At 47.8% G+C, this 21,974-nt stretch overlaps 2 protein-coding genes across 2 annotated transcripts in view; one reads left to right on the forward strand and one right to left on the reverse strand.

The window, feature by feature from the left end:
• The window catches only part of ccdc85al (coiled-coil domain containing 85A, like), a 16,776-nt gene extending 10,666 nt beyond the window's left edge, over positions 1-6,110 (forward strand). Inside the window, exons 3-4 of the mRNA XM_067259625.1 lie at positions 5,167-5,224; positions 6,092-6,110. Of these exons, the coding sequence (XP_067115726.1) occupies positions 5,167-5,224; positions 6,092-6,110 (77 nt within the window). The remainder of the gene's footprint in view (positions 1-5,166; positions 5,225-6,091) is intronic.
• A 3,322-nt stretch (positions 6,111-9,432) lies between these two features.
• Positions 9,433-21,974, reverse strand: part of LOC136965665 (B-cell lymphoma/leukemia 11A-like) — a 57,336-nt gene continuing 44,794 nt past the window's right edge. Inside the window, exon 3 of the mRNA XM_067259851.1 lies at positions 9,433-9,490. Within this exon, the coding sequence (XP_067115952.1) occupies positions 9,433-9,490 (58 nt within the window). The remainder of the gene's footprint in view (positions 9,491-21,974) is intronic.

Consider the following 21,974-nt stretch of genomic DNA (forward strand, 5'->3'; position numbering starts at 1 on the left):
TTAAACTTTGTAGGGTCGGCTGAATTGTTTCCTCCGCTCTTTTAAGTAACACGCACTGAATGGTGTCCGTGCTGTCTGCGTGTGTGTGCGTGTGTGTGTGTACCTTCTGATGTCTGTGCGTGTGTGTGTGTACCTTCTGATGTCTGTGCGTGTGTGTGTGTACCTTCTGATGTCTGTGCGTGTGTGTGTGTACCTTCTGATGTCTGTGCGTGTGTGTGTCTGTACCTTCTGATGTCTGTCTGTGCGTGTCTGTTCGTGTCCCTTGATCGGGGGCAGTGACAAAGTACAACTGAGATCAGAGGACCGGGAGAACTGAGGAGAAGCAGGGAAGGACAAGCACACACACATGCACACGCCACACACACACACTTAATATGCACAGGCACCCACGTGCACGCCACACGCACACACACACACACACAGGCACACCTGCGTGCACTCATACACTCTCCCTTAAACAGAATAATCGGACTCATTCAAACCAAACAGGTGTGGGCAGCCACTGGGCACTAATTAGGTAGGGCCACTACAGCCCCCTGCCCCCCTCCCCCCCCATCAGACTACAGTCCTTAGCAGAAGCTCACTTCCCCCCTTTTACTCACAACTTCTGTCACTCACTTAATCAGTTTTCCGCGAGCGTTATCCGCGCTGTAAAAGATACTGAGCTTTGCTATGGTAGGGTACCACGAGGCTCTGCTAGTAGAATGTGGTGGTCTGTTTAGTGTTTAAGTATTGCAGCATCACAGTGGACAGTGACTTTTGTGCAGTGCAGTAACCTGAGCCAGAACAACAGTGTATCATACCTCTTCTGCAGAAACAGAGAGAGAGGGAGGGAGGGAGACTGTGTTAGAAGGGGTGGGAGAAAAAAGAGAGAATAGGGAGAACAAATAAGAGACAGAGGGAAAGACAGGAGGCTTGAAAGAGAGAGGAAGGGGAATGAGAGAGAGAGACAGGAACGGATACATGCCCCCTTTCCACCAACGCAAACCTAGTTCTGGTTCCGGGCTGTTGCTTGTGCAGTTGTTCACTGCTGGTTCGACTTGTGAACCTTCTAAGAACCGGTTTGCTCTTCCACGGGCTAGAGAGCCACGTCATTACCTCACTGAACACATCTGTTTGTTGTATTTCGCATTCCCAGCAAATCCAGCGCCATCGACTTCTTTTGTCTGTTGTTTATTTGTTTCAACCGTTTCTGTTGAACTTCTCGGTAGCCATGTTGGAACGCAGGCTTTGTTCTTGAAGCTCCCTCAAGTTTATTTTGGATTTCCGCTGAGGATCACAGAACAAGGAGACCGTTTTTCTCCTTCATAGGCCACTGTTTGATTTGACATCCATACTGTTGTATCTATATTGTTGTATCCACGCACCCCGGTCCCTGACGGAAGTGGAACGGTTCTAGACCCGCTAAAAGTTGGTGCCGCTCTGGAACCAGTTATCCTGACCTCTGGTGGATAATAACTGGTGAGAGATCGGGCACCGGCTCTGAACCGGCCCTTAATCTGCCACGGTGGTAGAGAGAGGTTGACCAACAGAGAGACGGAAAGAGAGAGCGGAGAAAACACAGATGGACAGAACTGGATTGCCACTTCACAGGTGTTTGTAAAGGAGGTAATTCTCGCCCTCTCAGTCTCTCCCATCCTTCCATCTCCTCTGCCTACGTAACCCGCTCTGGGCCTGCTCCCTCCACAGGCCCAGGCTGCAGCAGCGTCGAGTGTGTCTCCGGCGTTTATGTAAACGGGTCGGACGAGGACACTTCCTCATCCTCCAGCTCTCTCCGACTGTCGCTGGGTGACTAGCAAGCGGGAGAAAGTGCCAGAGATCGACGGCTCGCCGCGAATGCCGATAAGCGACCCGAAAGAAAAAAAACGAAACAAACGTGCCACATCCTTTTTCAGCGTCGATTATCTTCAGCCCGTGGTTACAGCTGTCACGGCGAAACGTTAACCCGTCAATGCCTCGGCGCAGCGTCACGCGTGGCCGAGCGCCCCGCGGCGTACGCCACGCGTGAGCCGCCGCTGCGGCGGCCGTGTTCGTGAAGAACGTTCCGGACGTTCCAGACGGCCCAGCCCGTCCGACTGACCGCTAGCCAAACAGAAGGTCACCGATCTACAGTGAGTCTCGACAAGGCTTTTCGCTCTCAGAATCCCCCACCCCCACCCCCCAGCTGAATAATTAATGCGGCGCATTTTTAGGAGATCTGAGAGTCTGCTGGATGTGAAATTACCTAGCATTGATCCTGGGGTCTATGGCTGTGGGAGAGAGAGAGATAGATAGATCAAAGGATTGAGACAGGCCCCTCCTTCCCTCCAGGGGCCCAGTCTCAATCCCTTTCAGGTTGGGTTAGGCCATCAGTGAGGTCTTGATTACACCGTGCGGCTGCAGTGTACAAGCCACTCTCCACTTCCTTCTCGTTTAACTCCCTACTGAAAGTTCCCACAAGCCTCGACTTTTGGAAACTTCACACGGAAGAGGTCACATTTCTTTTTAGGATTTAGCAGATGGATAATAAGGTTTTGGCTTAAAGATATTTGGTTATAGAAAGTTATAATTAGTCTTGAGCCAATAAGGACGTTTCAAGATCCGGAACTGAGATTGTTTTGTGGGAACAGCTTTTCTTTGGGGCCAAATCTGAGCAATCTCTTGTAGAAATTGAGGACCTTTTCGGGTGAGTTTTAATGCACTGAGCTGAAACTGTGGGGAAGTAAAGCCCCTTATTATTTCTTGAATGATCACATTATCTGTACTCTCTGTGACCCCCGTCCCCACTACACACACACACACACACATACACACACACACACACACACACACATATACACACACACACACACACACATACACACACACACACATATACACACACACATACACACACACACACACAGAAATACAGATATACAAACACAAAGGCACCTCTCCTTTAAATCCAAGGGCATGTTCCCACTCTTGTTATTAAACCTCCACACGTAGAACGTCTCACTTCTCCACTCCCTTTAAGCGGTCAGCTTCAGAGGAGGTTGAATGACAGTCGATTCTGTGAAGTTGATTCCATCAGGCGCGTAATCAAGTTATACTTATTGGGGTTTTCAGATGTTGACATCCAACAGCTGCTGTGAGTTGATGTTATCCAAGCGTTCCAACACTTAGACCTAACAAGCTTGAGTGATTGCTATCTCGTGACCTCAGTGTGATAGCCGACCTTGAGACCGCAAATCCACTTAGAGATAATTGTCCCCGCTCTCTCTCGTATTTGGGAGACGTCGCCTCGACCGCGCTCTCACATTCTCACCTTTCAGCGGCCTGCTCCTCGTCAGGGCTGGACGCGGATGAGCCACGGATCCACTTTGGAATGGAGAAGTTGTCTTTCTGTGCATGCGATTTTATCCCCTCTGTTTATTTTAAGCGGGGTGGGGGTGTGTTGGGGGGGTGTACCTATTTACCCCTCTCTCCTCCCCTCTTACATATCTGAATAATCAATTCCTCTCTCTCTCTCTCTCTCTCTCTCTCTCTCTCTCTCTCTCTCCCTCGACCTCCAAAACACACAATCCGCTGCTCTCGAAAGAGTTGTCACATCTACCTCTGCAGTCTTCCCTCGCTCCCCTCCTCCCCCGCTCAGATAAACGGAGGGAGGGAGGGGGGAAGGAGAGGAAAGAGAGAGAGAGAAGCAAAGGGTGGGGACTAGCGTTTACTGTAGTAAAGCCCCCGTAGTGGAATCTTTCGTGGAAGTCGGCTAGTCACGGGAGCGGCATGAATGTTTAATGTGGAACGCAGAGCACCGGGGAAGGAAATGTGCTGAAAACGTGATTATGACTGCATGGGAAGAAACCGTGCAGGAGAGACTGAAGGAGAAAGAGAGAGAGAGAAAGAGAGAAAGAGGGGTGGGGATCGAGAGAGGGAAGGGGAGGAAGAGATAGTCAGAGATGGAAAGAGAAAGAAAACGAGAGAAAGTAGAATGAGAGAAAGAAGAAGGTTCAGGGGGATATTAAAAAACAGAGAGCATGAGAGCAAACTGCTCGTGAGAGCATATCATGAGATATCAACAGCATTGTGCTTATTTCAGCACGGCTATAAGCAGACTATCCACCATCTTCGCTAAGTCCCATCCAAGCTTTTACCATGTACTTAGTGAACTAAGTATTACAGAGAACAAACACTCACATCCGACGATTTGATGTGACCGTATGTGTGGCAAGATGGCCTAAGCCCCCAGTGCCAGGGAGCTGGTGTGGTGTGACCCCTGGCTTGGGCCGTGTTCTGGAGTGTGACGTCCTGCACCTGTCACAAGGACTAAGCCAGAGCTAAGATCTCACAGTCCTCTTCTGGGGGAAATGTTGGGTTTTCAAACCCAGTATCCTATGACTTTCTCTCTGTCTCTCTCTCTCTCTCTCTCTCTCTCTCTCTCTCTCTCTCTCTCTCTCTCTCTCTCTCTCTCTCTCTCTCTCTCTCTCTCTCTCTCTCTCTCTCTCTCTCTCTCTCTCTCTCTCTCCTCTCTCTCTCTCTCTCTCTCTCTCTCTCTCTCTCTCTCTCTCTCTCTCTCTCACACACACACAACACACACACGCACCTTTCCATTCTCTCTCTCTTTCTCTCTACTTCCCTCTGCTGTCTCCTGTTTCTTTGAGTTTGTGAGCACGTTTGCGTACATATGTGCGCTTATCTTGTATGTGTGTGTGTGTGTATGGGCTCTGTGTCCGAGTGTGTGTACCTGTCTTTTAGCGGACTTGTATTTGACAGTGGGCGTGTGCGTGCGTGCGTGTGTACAGACAGACATAAGTGGGTTTAGAACCTAGACAGGTTCACAGTTAGTTAGGCGCTGAAGGCTGCTGGAGCCAGAGTGGCTGTCAATCGCACGGCTGGCTCTGGAACAGACGAGGGAGAGCGCCTCACAGCCCCTCATGCATGCACACACACACACACACAAACACAGGCACCCACACATACTGTACACACACCTACTGTACGCCCACACACACACACACACACACACTGTACACACTCTCGCACATTAGCACACGTACACACTCGCGCACTGCAGAAAGCTCCCTCACGACCCACCTACCAGCTGTCGCTACTTCAGAACGTCGCGGAGTTGTCGTTGAACTGTTCTTGAACGCACCACGGCCGGAGTCTAATATTTCTCGTCACTTGTCTCTCTCCCGCTTTCAGCTTTGATATCGGCCGGATGCTGCACCAACAACTGTAGAAATGTGAAGCTATGGGACAGGTAAGAATCGGCACAAACACACAATTGCACAGACCCCCCCCCCCCCCCCCGGATCTCGAGTCACATGACTGCCAATGATCTTCCGCTAGCATGTCTACTACACTTCTCTTCTGGACAGGCAGACTACAACATGTATCCCTTCTGTGGGTGACACAGCCTCCTCTGGGCGTGTCTGAATGAGGCACCAGGCCCGGTGTAAGGTCCCTATCACTCGTCTGTGCGAGGGTGTAATCAGTGTGTGTACGAGGGTGTCATCGGTGTGTGTGTGTGTAGCAGACACGGTTCACCTACAGGAGCAGAGCCAGGTAGAGGTGACCCTGCCCACCCTCCTGACTTCCACCCAGAGCAAGCGGGGGGAAAGAGATGGCTGTGTTCATATTTAATGACTCCAAGACAGGACATTTCTCTCCCCAGGAGGGCTAAGCCCACCTATAGCTACGCACATACGCACTCACAGCGCGTATCGCAGTGTGGCTACACGCTGTACGGCGCAAAGGCAGTCATATGTCACTCACACACACACACACTCACACACACGTTACGTCACGTACATGCGAACGCCCTTGATAGCCCACGTCTGTCTGACCTCAATTTCGCTTTCCTCCCTCCCATCACATAACAGCATGACGCTACGTAGCCGCATGCATGGAACTCGTGAAGGGATGCATGATGATTCGGAAGGCGATTATGGAGACGTGTGTGTGTCTCCGGTAGTCCCTCGGTTCTCCTGAGATGTCGGAGATATCTGACCTCCCACACCCGACCCCGATAAACGTCCATGCAGTCTCTTTCTCCATCTACCTCTCCTCCTTTATGTTCTAGACCAGTTCAGAATGGGTTCCAACATGTCCTCCTCTTCCTCCACAGTTTTGATGCCTCTTCTTGACCACACTCAGCCCTGGCCTGGGGTCTGGAGGTCTGGGGATCTGGAGGTCTGGAGTCGGGGGTCATGGGGCCCGGAGCCTGGGCTGGAGCTGGACCACAGGCTCCTTCAGAGAGGATGGGCAGCAACGCGCTCCAGCTCCCCAGCTCCCCTGTCCCTGACTGGGGCCAGGATGGCTGGACACCACCCTCCAAGCTCCTGGTGGTCTTCTCCGCCATCCTCATCCACAACTGTCCTACCCACACACACACACACACGCACACACACACACACACACACACACACACACACACACACACACAAACACACTAACCAACCAAGCCCTCCTCATGGCCTAGCGACCGCCTGCCTCCTTCACATTCTCATCTGAACATATCAAGAGTTTTGGGGAGAGAGGGCGGGGGTGGAGTTGGAAATGTTATTATTACGGTTGCCGTTTCCCCCCCAAAACTGCCAGGGAAAAAACGGATGAGTGTGAGACCGGAAATCTCTCCCTGCCAACTGTGACATGGCCTACCTCCCGGAGAGACAGAAGAAGGGTGGAGCGGGGGAGCGGTGAAAGGATGGAGAGGGCAGAAGCACTGTGTATGCCTCTTCCTCCTCTGTTTACAGATTCAGCTCATCAGTAAAGAAGCACATTAATCTAACTTAAGGTTCCCTGTTGTGCTCTCTCTTCTTCATCCCTCTTTCTTAGTTTTTCTGTCCAGCTTTCTCTCTCTCTCTCTCTCTCTCTCTCTCTCTCTCTCTCTCTCTCTCTCTCTCTCTCTCTCTCTCTCTCCCTCCTCCCCCCCCCCCCCTCTCTCTCCCTCCCCCCCCCCCCCCCCTCTCTCTCTCTCTATTTGTCCATCCATCTTTCTTTTTTCTCTCTCCCTCCCTAATGCTTCACCACGCTTTCTCTTCACCCCTCTCGCTCTCTTCCTATCTCCTCCCCTCCTTCCTCTCCCCCCCTCCTTCCTCTCCTCCTTCCCTCCTTCCTTCCTTCCTTCCTTCCTTCCTTCCTTCCTTCCTTCCTTCCTTCCTTCCTTCCTTCCTTCCCTCCCTCCCTCCCTCCCTCCCTCCCCTCCCTCCCTCCCTCCCTCCCTCCCTCCCTCCCTCCCTCCCTCCCTCCCTCCCTCCCTCTAGCCAACTCGTCTGTTATTCATCATCTTCAGAGGTTGTAATGAGAGTGCTGTAATCTAATGTTCGTCGCCAGTCTCCAGCCACAAATCTAGCTGATAACATTACCGTCATCATCGTCATCTTCATCTCTATCATTCCTCTCTGCAGCCCTCGTTTCAGATATCTGTCGACCGACTTTGCGACAGAAAGCGACGGAACGAAAGAAAAAAAAGACAACGTTTCTGTTTGTGAACAAAGTTCTAGGCAAAGACGGAAAATGACTTCCCTGAGGTACCGTGTCTTAAGAAACGTTGACCAATGTTAGCTGCTCAATTAGACCACATTGTAGTCCTCTGAGGCCCAGTGTTCCGGTGTCAATCTCTTGTTTGTAAATTCTTACAACTCCCTCCAAGCGCCTATATATTTCAGCTGGGGAGACAGAGTGTACGTTCTCCAAGTTGTTTTATACGAGGAAGTCAAAGTCAAAGTACATAGTAGTTTATTGGATTAGTTTTCTATATATGAATATATAATAATTATTATTTTTGACTTACTGGTATTAGAACTACTATATGAAGATATCTATGTATACGAAACAATAAAGAGACTTCTTTATGTAAACTCTGAAAATCTCACGGGTATATTTTTGGCAAACGATTCGAATGTGTAACTGTACTAGTTCATAGTAACCTACTCTACCATGGTAACTAGTAGGAGTAAGCATGAAGGGGAGTGACATCTGAAAGTTGACAATGAAATTGTAAAATGTTTCAATGAGTCATTATAACAAACACCCTTATTCAGAGAGAGTACAGTTTAGTGACGTGAGCCTCCACATTATGTGTCACCTCTACTGTCAATTTATTTTGTTCAGATCACATCTAATAAGAAAAGGAAGTAGGCCACTGGACAGGAAGTCCAGGTTAGCTAGCCAGATGGAACACTGGCTGCAAGCTTCCCCTTCCAGTGACCCCGGGCCCCCCGCATCACGACAGTCGGTCGAATACGATTGGGCAATGACAGCTGCTACTCTTAATTTTTGGGACTGGACAGTGTGTATGTGTTTGTGTGTGTGTGTTTGTGTGTGTATGGGCTCTGGAAATGCGGGCATAGTAGTGGGGGTGAAATCTAATTCCGGCTGATCGAGCTTGATCTGTTTGTTTAGACTGATTCTTCACTCCCTCATCCCCACCCCAAATTAATCCCTCTAATGAGAGTTAGTGCCAGGGGGTCTATTTAAAGGACGATATTAAGGCAACTCTTGACGAGTAGGATTCCCATGGACCCCCCCCCCCCCCGTGGAATCTTCTGGGGGATCCAGCTACTGATTGGAATCGGGTGATCCCCTTATCTGCGGAGCGTCAAATGTGACTCCGGAGGAGATAGGGGCCTTCCGCACCAGTGTTTCCGTGTTTCTGTAAGCAGGATATGAGCTGTCGGGAGGATTCACGGTCAAAGAGATAAGGGGCTAAGTATTTTTCGTTGATGTTGTTGTTCAGTATCTTGATTGAACTCGATACGGTTTATGGTAAAAGAAGCTTTGGGAAATCGCGGCGTCTTTTATCCAGTGGTACGTTGGGAGAGATTTTCCCCCCAGCAATTGTTGGCTAAGTACGTCACGTGGAATTACTACACACGATAGCCTTGTCATACGATATGTCCGAGTTCGGAGAGGATAAAAGCGTGTGTTTATTTCGTGTTTGGAGCTGTTCGGTGGTATACTCTTGTACTGTCGTGTCTGTGATGACTCCACACTGGCCTCTGGTATTTGCACTCTTCAGTGAGTGTGTGGGGAAAATATGCAAAGTCATGTGTATGCGTGTGTGTGTGTGTGTGTGCAGAATGGGGTATGCATTTCACTTCACTCAGACAAAGGCAGGGACAGACAGATATCTGCCAGATGACTGGCAGATATATATATATATATATATCTGCAGATATATATATATAGATAGTTAGATGGATAGACCCACACACCCCTCTGTGTAGGTGTGCATCAGGACGTGTGTGTGTGTGTCGCAGCGTGTGTGCGAGTTTGCGTGTGTCTCAGCATGTGTATCTGTGCACCGTGTGTGTGTGCGTGCGTGCGGGGCACTGATCCGCTCTGCTGCATTGCAGCAAGTCCTGCCACCGCTCGGCTCGTGGCGGCTCCGCCAGGGCCACTCCTCCACCGTCACAGGGGTCAACCTGCCCATCTGCATACCCTGGGAGCAGCTGCCGGCCTGGGTCACACACGCCAGCGGAGGATCCGGTCCTGGGCCACCGATCCACATCTGTTGAGAGATCTGTTAGAGATGAGAGAGGAGCTATCACCACACAGAGATCTAGATCAGTCAGCTGACAGGAAAGGGAACGGTGAACAGGGTGTTGAGATCTCCGGTGTTGATACTCGACCCGGATTGGAAGCCAGTTCGAAAACAAGTGTTTCTCATCTTCTTGGACGGTCAATACAAAGACGTGTAAAGTGGACAGGACCTGCTCGTGCTGATATATAAATATAAACGGTGTGGGAGAACATGAAGATAGATCCGACAGGGGTTTGTTATCTGAGAAATCAGTTGATCCGGGTGGTTCTTTACCGGCCACCTGAGGCTGGTAAATGCTGCTGTTTTATGACAGTCTGTGAGGGTTCCATCAACTGACAGCTTGGTCTACCCTGGGTCGGGATTATAAACTCTAAGCTTTCCAGTCTGGTGAAACTAGGCAGGGTTGGACTACATACAGTGTTGTATGTTTTTCTCATCTTTCTCAAACGGATAATCAATGGCTGGGTTTGATTGGTAGATGGTTAAACCTCTCAATCACACTCACACACTATACTTGTTCCCAGCGGTCTGATTGATACCAAGCACAAATCCATGTTCAAGGTCGGAATCAAACCAAACGAAATATCTCGTCCTTCACGTTTTCAGCAGCTGCCTCGGAGAAGCAGTTATTGAAAAGCCTTGAGAGACCGGAGGTAATTCGTCGTCACGGATAAAAGAACCCACACAGGAACGCTGTCAGTGTCTTTGAAGAGAAACACGACACTCGCAGCTTACTGTGGGTAGGCCGCGTTCCTTCTGTTCCTCCCTTGGTGATACAGGGTCTCTGACTCGACAACTCCAAGGCCACAGGTGAGTCAGAGCGTTGCAGATGGCTTCGTGCTCGTTCAAACTTATTTCCTACAATGATTGGAGATTCTCCCCAGGGAGGAACACAGGCTCGGAGTTGCAGAAGCGTTGTGCAGCGTGGAAAAGAGTTTAGAGAGAGAACAAGAACAAGATATATGCAGAATATATCCCCAGGAGTAAGAATCCCTAAGCAAGAGGTATGAATAGTTTACATTTCTAATATAGGTTTTTTCTCTGTAACATATCTCCCAGTTCAATCCAGCCATTGCTGCAACTCACGTTCAGCTCTAACTAAACAGGAAGAGGATAGAGTCTTACATATCATATCCACTGTCACGTTTCATCCCTTTCACAAACTTCAAACACATTGCATGAAGTATTAATATCGGCAAAAGCATAGAGAACAACTGACAACAAAAAAAACATATCCACCCTGTCTTTGCGAATGAAAAAATTGTCTCTTCCCAATGCAATTGAGAACCATGCCTTCCTGTTTACCTGTCACAAAACTGGATGGAGTGTGACAGGAACCGGGGCCCCCTGTGAGTCAGGGCAAGACAATAGCATTTCCCCAACCACGGACGCAGAGATTTTGCGCATTAATCTCACAAACGACTCAAGTGGCACGCTGGGAATTGCAGTTTTTTGTCGAGTGACTGAACTCAGGGTTGCTTCTGTAGAAGTGCAGTCGTGTTTATGGACTGTGGTCAATGTGACATAAGGGAGCACTTTGGGAGAGAGAGAGAGTCATAGACCAGATCGTTCAACCCACCACAACAAAGGGGTTTCTCATAGTTATTAAATATGATTTAAGGGACACTGCACCATTACGACTTAAGGGGGAGTTTGAAGGTTTAGAGGTGTAAGCATGTGTCTGTATGTCGTAATTAGCAGAATAAGACATTTTGAATTGTTTACATCACGAACTGCTGGTCTTCTATTGGCCATATGGCATGCAAGTGGCAGTTGGTGTGAAAACATCATTAAAAATAAACAAAAAACATTTCTATGGACTCAAGATTTCACTATCTTAGCTGTTTTATTTGTTTTGGTTAATGATAAGAAATACCATTGTATTAAGATAACTCCAAACTGAAAAGGTAAAGTGAAGATACAAAGGTCAGATAAAAAAAAATATATATAAAAAAGAAGTTCCACCACTTAGAACTTCCAGAAGCCCAAATCGTTGTTATTTTCCCATGAGCCTCCTGGTTTGAACATAAACCAACTGCGACGGGAGCCAAGCAACGGTGGAATGTAAAACACAGAGGTAACACACCCGTCACTACAAATATCCTCACTACAGCACCTCACCAGTCCACAGTTCCCCTTTGGAGCCCTGGGCACACAGAGAATCATGGAACTGCAGTTTCCTCCAGAACCGGTAGAAACAACTAGTATCTAAAGTGAACAGCTTAAACAAGAGTGAATTATAAAGTCAAAGGGCCATGTATCTGGTAGAGGAGGGTCTAGATGAAAAAATGTCTGAGTATGAATTCACGAGCATACCCTCTTTGCTGCGTCTATATTTCACTTCCCCTGCATTTAACACACTTCCACACGAACAGCATACACACAGCACACATGCCTAGGACCAAGCCACTTAAACCCAGTTCTCTTCAGAACGGAACGGTACTGTTAACATCATATTAGCTCATGTAGGCCAACCAAGTGAGGAGATAAGACACATGACGCTACGTGCTTCTTTAGCGCCTTTCGCTAACAATCCTCCGTCAGTACAATGGGAGTTAATTACATTGGCTAATGACGACGCGCTAGGCTAATGGCCGCCGGTGATAAAAGATCTCTCGTTACGCACGGCTCCTCATATCTCTGTTGGAGAGAGAGGCCCATTAAACAAACCTCGGTTGCTCGTGGGAACGCTTCACACATTTATATGAGCATACTAGTTCATGGTGACTAGCCATAAAGTATGTATGTGTTCATGTAAGGGTGTCGGACGCAATTAGTGGTTGATCTAATGGCCGACATGAACTCAGAGCTTTATTACGGAGGAGCCAGTTGTTAAAGATCGCTGCGAAATGAAAGGAGGGAGGGAGAAGGGCAGGGAGGAAGTAAATCAAACCCCACGATCACACCAAGAGGCTGGAGGATGCTACACCATGGTGCTAGCTCAGACGGTGAATCTTTCTTTTCCGAATCTCCTCATCTTTCTTTGCCTACTTTCCCCCGCTTTCCCTACCGTCTTTCCATCCCCATCCCTCTCTGGTAAGTGGGTGGTCAGAGGAAGCCCTAACATGGCGGGAGGGTGGAAGAGGTGGGGGCTGATGCATGCTGACAGCTGTGGCGGCTGGTGGAGGCAGGGGGAGGGGGCAGGCTGTCGGAGGGAGACCCACCACTGAGTCACCTGTCTGGGGTGAGGCTGGGCATCTCCACAGGAGATTTCAGACTGCACTGATGGCCTCCTCACCTATTCTGCAGTGCCACTACTAATCTCTCACCTATTAATGCCCACAAGAGACACGAGACATCGTCATTAAGTCGTTTTTTCTTTCAGTTCGGCAAAGTACACATTCACAAAAATCGGTGTGTCTATGAAGACTAAATCGGGTGTGGGAGTAAAAAGTTGCAAGTGTGTTTTCATAAATGGCAGTCCAAAGCACAGAAAGTGCTTCACTATATTTCTCATCAGCTAACTGAAGACAACACTGGCTAACTAGTGGAACCGGCACTATTGACATTAGTCAACAAAACAAATTGGATTTGAAGCCACTGGATTGTTCCAAGACATCCCTTGAATTGAATGAGAGAGTCCTTACCAGTGCAATAATGAACTGGCATTGTTTCGTGATGGAAACTTCTCTCTCTGGTCTATTTTCAGCTGTTTCGCAGGCCTTTCACTTCAGACAAAAAGATTGGAATGAACATAGATAGCTTGCAATTAGCGACTGCCCAGCAATATTGCTTTCCATTTCTGTGGCACTAGAAGCCATCCATCTCTCTCTAAAAATCAAATAAAAAGAAAAGAGTCTGTGCTGGGGAATGCACATGGCAGAAAAGTATGAAATAATACTTTTGCCAATATTGAATCAATAAAAAATACAATTAGTTTAACATTTGTGATAAGTCAGAAGAAATAAAACCAACCACAGACACAAACCATGTTAAACGTATTTGTGTTTGAAGTCAGTCAGTTTGCAAGGTATGTTTCCCTGGATACCATGCTTTAGATTGTTGGTACCTGGCTGGTATTACCTAGATTTGACCTGCTTTTGCCTGAAACAGAGCCGTTAGTTGTGGTCGGAATCTGTACAAAAACCACGCCCCATGCATTTGAAAATATATATAAAAAGGGTTAGGGTTAGGGTTAATAATAAATAAATGTGGCATTGTGAAATAAAAGTCCCATGAAGTTAAAGTAGTCCTTGCCATTTTGAAACAAAAACTGTAGTGACTAATTAGGGTTCCTCCAGTAGGAGGGAACCTATTATTTTTGTTAGTATTCTTATTATTATTTTTCTTCTCCTTGCGCCCCAATATCTCAAAAAGTCCCTAGTTATACATTTTCTAATTTGGCACATTGATACTACATCCAAGTGGGTACCCCCACACCAAATATGGGCCACATCGGACCATTGGGGGCGCCACAGGCCACGCCCAAAAGTCAAATTTTCAAAGTGATGGCATTCCCACCCCATTGCTCCAATTCTTCTGGAACTTGGTGTACATGCCTCATTTTTCAGGAGGAACAAAAAATCCTCAAGGACCCATAAGGTCCGCCATGATGTATTTTCCTGTACAATGATAATTTGGGAAAACCTTAAAGATTCCTCTTCTCTTGAACCAAAGCTCTAATTGACTTGAAATTTTGTACATATATGTATCATTGACGTTACTTAAGACAATTGAATCAAATACAAAATGGCTGAAAGGGGTGTATTTACGTAAATGTCCACATTGCCTCAATATGTTTGTGGCACTAAATCAAATGTGTTTTTGAAGGATGGTTCAAACCTAATAGTTCTGTATATCCCAGCATCAAATGATTCTTACTGTACACTGAGGGCACTAGTATGAGTAACCACAGTAAGTTTCAGGCATGTGACACTTTCCTAGTCAGAGTTAGCAGGGGGTGCATTTCATGGCAAGAAGGAATACAACAAGCCTGTCGTGAAATGCACCCCCCTTTATTGTCTGTTCTGTATATCCCAGATCATCCTAATGGTTATCTCTAATGAAGTAAATTGATTGTTCAGGTGGATCCCTTGCCTGTTGCACAAATTCATTTCAGTAACCTAAGCCAGGACACATCCCCACTGATGCTAGGCATGATTTGAAATTCCCTTCCTTGACAAGTTATGGCACTCCAAACAACCTTTTTAAAAAACTACGAGTAAGTTATTCTTTACAGCAGCAACCCAGTCATTCCGTTGTCCCGTTTGTATAGGAAATGTACAAGCAGTTTCAACTTTGGCTGAATCTAATAACGCTTACCACAGGAGAAACAGCTTACTTTTTTATACAGTAACTGAACATGACAGTATTCAACACTGAGAATAGCTCAATGGTCTGGGATGGTGACCTGTAAAGTATAAGGTAGTAGGTTGAAAACCAGCCATTATCTTTTGGCCTGTCATAATTTTGATTATCTGTTTAGCTAAACAGGATGACATCATTCTGAAATACCATACACAATTTCATGCAATTTCACCTTGAAATGTCAACTGTTTCTTAACCTTTGTCCCAAAGTTGACCAAAGCTAATACTCTGCCCTTTCTATTCATACAATCTCAACAGTTGGTGTGTAGCAGAGAGGATAGAGAGACTGACTTGTAACCTTATGCTCATGAGTTCAAATCACCATTCAGCCTATTGTTGTTGGCCAAACATGAAGTAGTTTTGCTCTCTTGTTGTCCAAGTCTCAATCTTCTACAGTGTACATGTTTATAATATTTTGCCATTTTGCGGAGGAACCCGCATCACTGCTTGCAGCTATATTTTATCTATTTATATTTACGTTTATTATATATTTATTGCCTCATTTATTTATTTCAGAAGTATGTTTTTCATTTATTTATTTAATATTGACTAAAATGGCATTCCATAGAAAAGCCATGTGACACCCACTGCACCATCTGTTAGTCAGACATGCATCGTGGATTAAACACTCCAAAATAGGCCCTGGTGCCTTCTGAACACAACCTCCCCCTCCACAATGTAATTATCATGTGACCCAGCCCAACATTTGATCCAGCCCAACATGTGATCCAGCCCAAACTATGACCCAGCCCAACATGTGATCCAGCCCAACATGTGATCCAGCCCAACATGTGATCCAGCCCAAACTCTGACCCAGCCCAACATGTGATCCAACCCAACATATGACTCAGCCCAACATGTGACCCAACCAAACATGTGACTCAGCCCAACATGTGACTCAGCCCAACATATGACTCAGCCCAACATGTGATCCAACCCAACATGTGACTCAGCCCAACATGTGACTCAACCCAACATGTGACCCAACCCAACATGTGACTCAGCCCAACATGTGATCCAGCCCAACATGTGATCCAGCCCAACATGTGATCAAGCCCAACCTCTGATCCAGCCCACAGTGATTCATTACAGCCAGTATGCAGGGAACTATACATAAGTCTATGACAATGCTGGTGCAATATTTATCCAAAATCACTACGATATATGCTTTCAATAAGCTAACTTTATGGATCACTGTGGCAGTTCAGCTTGGGAACCAGGAACAAAGTCTGTAACGTCTCCCTGGGGGGTATTTGGGACATTTATATACCCCGCTGGTTGGGACTGCACTGACACATCATTTATAGTCCATTTTGTGTGCTTTATATTACTCCCTAAAAATAGCAGAGTAGCAATTGTACACTTTCTGTATCCAACCAGAAATCTCCATGCACGACCATCCAATGAAGAGGGGATTGCTACTGTGTGCAGAGTGAATACCCAGAGAAAGATGACAAAGGAGGTGGAAATGACATTTGGATGCGTTTCTGACCAACGTATTGATCAATCCTGTGAATAAAACATTTGTAGAGATAATACTGTACACATTTCTGCTGAGCGAGTCAAACGCTGTTGAGTTGAAAAATCCCCAAGGCTGGGAAAATGAATCATCTCCATCATCGACTGACCGATTGAATTCTCAAGGCTGGAGTCACATCAGGCGGCATGGCAACCAAGCTGGTAGATACACAGTCCACGCTCACGAAGGGGATTATTTTTAAGTATTGCACATGGCAAAGGAGGCTGGAAAAGGCTGGGTCTGGTTACTCTCACGTCATGCAAAAATACACAGACTGCACACACATACTTAGACCCGCACACACACCTCACACGCAATCGCTCCTATACACATGCACAGACCCAGGCACACACACACACACACACTGAACCTCACACAGCTCACACACAGTATTCTGTTAATCTGTGTGCACTTCAATATGCCATTAGTGTTAGCCGAAACGGGAGAGAACAGGTATCATTCCTACATACGAGACAGATAGGCAGGCAAAGGCTTCGGAGAGATTTGTTTACGCTTATCTCAACCGTTGAGAGCGCAAAAAGAGATATAGATAGTTAGAAAGAGGGAGCTGAGGGATGGAGAGAGATGGCATTCGATAAGGAGATTCAGACAGAGGGAGACTGAGGAAAAAGATGGAGAGGAAGAGAAAAAGAAGGGAAATAGATAAAAGGAGGGAGAAAGGCAAACGCTGAGAGATAGAAGGAGATAGAGACATGAAGGGAGGGACGGAGGGGTGAGCGTGCGTGGCAAATGTCATAACACATCCACTGGCCCGCAGACACCAGAGCCAGAGGGGAGGAGGGAGGGATGGAGGGAGGGGGTCCTCTTCTCTCTCCATCATTGTGTCTGACAGATTGAAAGCGACTCATGGCCTGTGACTTATCTCTTCCCATCTCTCTCTCTTTCTCTCTGTATTTCCCCTCCTGCCCCCCCCACCCCCTCCAACCCACAGGGCTATGATAATGAGTGTTGGGTATAACACACCCTTGCGTTACCAACGAGCAGACTTGCCCAGAGCTTAGAAAAGCTTCTTCTCCTCCGCTTTCCTCCCCTCTCTCTTACACACATCATTCTGCCAGACTAAAAAATGTATTAGAAATATCAAAACCCTACCAAAGTTAACGGGAAGTATACCAGTGTGTGAGTGTGTTTGTGTGTGAGTATGTGTGTGTACAGTACAGAGGACAGGAGTGAGAGATGCAGAGGGACTCAGGCGGTCACACTGGTGCCCGGCAGACTCCGGCCTCATTAGAATCAGCAGAAGTTTGGGCTTGGTGTGTTGGTGTGTGTGTGTTAGTGTTGGTGTGTGTGTTAGTGTGTGTGCGTTAGTGTGCGTGTGAGGCCCAGTGGGCAGCTGCAGCAGATGCTCCATCCTCACACTAAACTCCCTGAACAGAGCCTGTTAGCTCACTGTGTACTCATTCTTCCTTTCCTACCCATCCTGTTCCTTCCCTCACATCACTTCATCGCTGTCTTCTTTTCTCTCCCCCCCCCCCCCCCCTCTCTCTCTCTCTCTCTCTCCCTCAGTCTCTATCCGTTTTTTCTCTGTAGACCTTAAATGCAAACAGCACTTCCTCAAGACATTTTCCCGCAGATTTCCACACAGAACACACCCACACACACATTCTGTCTCCTCCTGCTCACATCAAACCGGCTCTCCAGAGAGGGGCTTCCTGGAGTTGTCAGAGGCTGTGACCCCCATACCGGATACAGATGAGAAGGTGTGGAGTTCTATCCGTCATCTATCAGGTGACACCAGGTGTACTTCTGTTCATTGTTTATTCATTGTGCCTCAGATCTGGTCCTTTGGTACCGAAGCCAGATTTGAGGGACACCCCTTTGTGCATTCAGTTGGCCCTGTTATGCAAGAACACTACGTCCAATGTCAGCCTCTCGAATTCCCATACACAGTCGCACACACACACACACACACACACACACACACACACACACACACACACACACACACACACACACACACACACACACACACACACACACACACACACACACACACACACGCACACACTCTCCCACCCCTTCTTCCTCTTTACAGCCTCTGAATGTTTCTCTGTCTCTCTCTCTCTCTTTCACACACACACACACACACACACACACACACACACACACACACACACACACACACACACACACACACACACACACACACACACACACACCATGCCCTGCCCCAGATTCCCGGCCTGTCTCCTGTCTTCTCTCTGTCTCTGTGCATGTCCTTGTTCCTGGCCTGCCTGCCTCTCTCCCTCTCCCCTCTCTTATCTTTGACAGGAAGCTATGTCATCCATCTGAACAGGCGGTGTCAACAAGCCCAGGCTAAATGGCCTTTTCCAAGACCCATTTGGCTCTGCATCGATTAAGAGCCCCGCCGCGATGGGCGATGGCTAGGGAGATGGGGTGGGGGGGGGGGGGGGGTAAGGCAGGGGCAGGGGAGAGGGGGGGGGGATCTGTCAGTGTGCAAGCCCAGTGATGGAGTGACCCGGCTGGGCAAAAATCTAACCACGGCTTGGGGGCCTGGGGTGATAGAGAGACGGAGGGGCTGGGTAGGACCAGGACACCAGTGAAAATGGCAGGGAAGCTGTTCACTGAGCCGTCAGAGGCGGGGTATTGATTATCTCCCTGTGTTCAGTCTGGGTAGAGAAGTAAACAGGAGAGTCCAAGCTGTACAACAACAAGGCTTTAGAGTACTCCGATACCGTTGATCTGCCATGAAAAGAGACAGTTTTTCTTTTCATACAACAGACCAACTTTTTCATCAGGAAAACACATTAACTTGTAGTTAACAGCTTTAGTCCGTGGTTATATATTTTGCAAACTTTGTATGTTGTTGTTTTGTATCGATGACAACCACCTTGCTTTCACACACACGTTTCACATTTACTGAGACATCTGCTTGTTTGTTTATTGTCGCTGCGAAGGCAGGTGGTTCCTGTTGAAAATTCAGCAGTTGCACTGTGTTGTTAAATTTGATGAGAGCTTGCGCCCAAGCAGTCCAATGCAAGATGTGACCTTCTAGAAGTTTCCACTTCTTTCAAATACTTCGGATCATTCTTTGAGGTTGACGAAAGGGTTAAAGTTATCACTCACAGTATATTGTATGAAGTCCACTCACATGAAGTAAAACTCTGGTTTCAGAAAGTGTAGTCTTCAAGGTGGGAGCCATCTTCTTCCCCTCAGAGGGCAGCTCCGTTGGGTCTAAAAACAGGCCATGCCTCTCTTAAAATGGCCGCCAAGTTGCCAGAGATTTATCACACCACCTGCACACCAGTAAAAAGGGATCATTTGCTCCCACTTCCTCTGTACATAAACTGCTGTCTCATTCAGGGGGGCAAAACATTTATCACGGCACACTTTCTGCCATAACACCCTCCCAGCCCGGACAAAGTGCCATGGAGTTATAAGGGGATTTATTAGCCTGTTTTATGCATGAATACAATCCTGTTGTCGGGCAGGAGTCGGGGCAACGGCTTTTAGCATTTTGTCAGTTACAGTTAGCTTTGAAGGATATACCACCGATTTAAACCGGAAAAGGAGGGGGTTCTGATTCTGGACACAAATAAACAAGAAGAAATAAATCAATCAATAGTTGATAGTAGACAGTATTCCGACAGCGCAGTTCTCTTTTCGGAACGAAATTGCAACTGTCAGTCGCTTTTACAAGAACACACTAAATATGTCGACGACAAACCAGCTGGTTCCGGGACCGACAAACTGTCTGTTTTGATTTGTCCGTGAGGACGCCTCCATGTGTTTGGCACACCGTCGGAGGCCGGTGACAGCGGTCCTTTGCTCTGTGTTTGTGTTCAGTGTTGCTGATACGTAACGGGAGCGCAGGCTGGATGGCAACATGTCGTCCCCGGTTCTCCTCACACGACGCTCACCCTTGAGAGTTTCCAGGCTCAAGGGCACCAGCACTGTCGTGGGTGATGCCAAGATGGCTGGCGTGCTGCAACTGCTAAAATGTGTCACTGACTCCCATGCACTTGTGGGCTACTCAGAATACGAAGCGGGCAGGCGACCATGCACTGACTCCCCCCCCCCCCACCCCCCCCCACCCACACACACTCCCTCATATCCACCCTTCTCTCCCTGTCTTGCCACATCCCCCCCCAAAATCAATAGTGTGATTGGACGTGCCCCCCCCCCCCCTCCCTTCCTTTTTGTTCCTTGGGCGTCCCACTGATTAGGCTTGGCAGAAAGAGTGTGTTTGGAGGACGGATGAGTGGGCGTGCGCGTGTCTGTGTCTACGCGTCTGTCTGCGGGTGCCTGTCTGTGTATGTGTAAGTGTGTGTGTGTGCGACACTCCTAGCGATGTACCAACGACAGTGCGGTGCTGATCTGCATTCTGAGAAGCCCCCTCCATGCCTCGGTGCTAAATCAAGCCCAACATCTCCCGTCTGTCCTGACGAATGCCATCCCCCAAAGGCCTAGGATTGCCCGCCCGGACCAATCACGTCGCAGGCTGACAGGAAGTGGGGGACAGCCAGAAGAGGTAGTGGCCGACAGCTCGGTGATGTCTCCAGGCACTCGGTTGAATTATCTGGTATTTTGGATTTTAATCTGGCCGTGAACTTTCTCCGGTCCTCCAAACTGTATCATCTTGTCACAACTATCACCACACTTTGTAGTGATGCAGCTATTCCATCGAATGGTGCTGCCTTCAAACAAATGTCAAATGCTTGAGAAAATCCAACTTTCGTTCAACATTTAACATTTAGTCATTTAGCAGACGCTCTTATCCAGAGCGACTTATAGTAAGTATTACAGTAAGTACAGGGACATTCCTCCCGAGGCAAGTAGGGTAAAGTGCCTTGCCCAAGGACACAACGTCATTGGCCTGCCGGGGAATCGAACCGGCAACCTTCTGATTACAAGCCCGATTCCCTAACCGCTCAGCCACCTGACTCCTTTAGGCCCGTTAATGCCAGCCTTCTGGCCTCAGTCTTGCCTGATACTTATGTAACGAATCAATAGTGAGAGACAGCTCATGAGGGACTGATGGTCCAATTTCATGTGAGCTTTCATCGGAGCTTATCTTTATAAAGTATGTCCAGGATCTGAACATTTCCTCCTGTCTCTGAAGGGTTTCAGAGAGAGAGAGAGAGAGAGAGAGAGAGACAGAGAGAGACAGAGAGAGAGAGAGAGAGAGAGAGAGAGAGTGAGAGAGACAGAGAGAGACAGAGAGAGACAGAGAGAGACAGAGTGAGAGTGACAGTGAGAGATAGAGGAGGAGATCCAGAGAGGAGGATGAGACAGACACCGCAAGGAGTGGCGGAGAGGGCATGGCAGAGAACGAGGCAGAGAAAAGAGAAGAAGGAAGAGAACAAGAAAATGCAGAGAGAGAGCAAAGAGAGAGAGGCTCTTGCTGAGATGGAGGTGTGAATTCCTCTCTCTCTCTCTCTCTCTCTCTCTCTCTCTCTCTCTCTCTCTCTCTCTCTCTCTCTCTCTCTCTCTCTCTCTCTCTCTCTCTCTCTCTCTCTCTCTCTCTCTCACTCTCTCTCTCTCTCTCTCTCTCTCTCTCTCATTCTCTCTCATTCTCTCTCTCTCTCTCTCTCTCTCTCATTCTCTCTCTCTCTCTCTCCCTCCCACCTTCTCTCCCTCTATGACTTTGCACTT

This window comes from Osmerus mordax, chromosome 21 (genome assembly GCF_038355195.1).
Source record: "Osmerus mordax isolate fOsmMor3 chromosome 21, fOsmMor3.pri, whole genome shotgun sequence".
NCBI lineage: Eukaryota > Metazoa > Chordata > Actinopteri > Osmeriformes > Osmeridae > Osmerus > Osmerus mordax.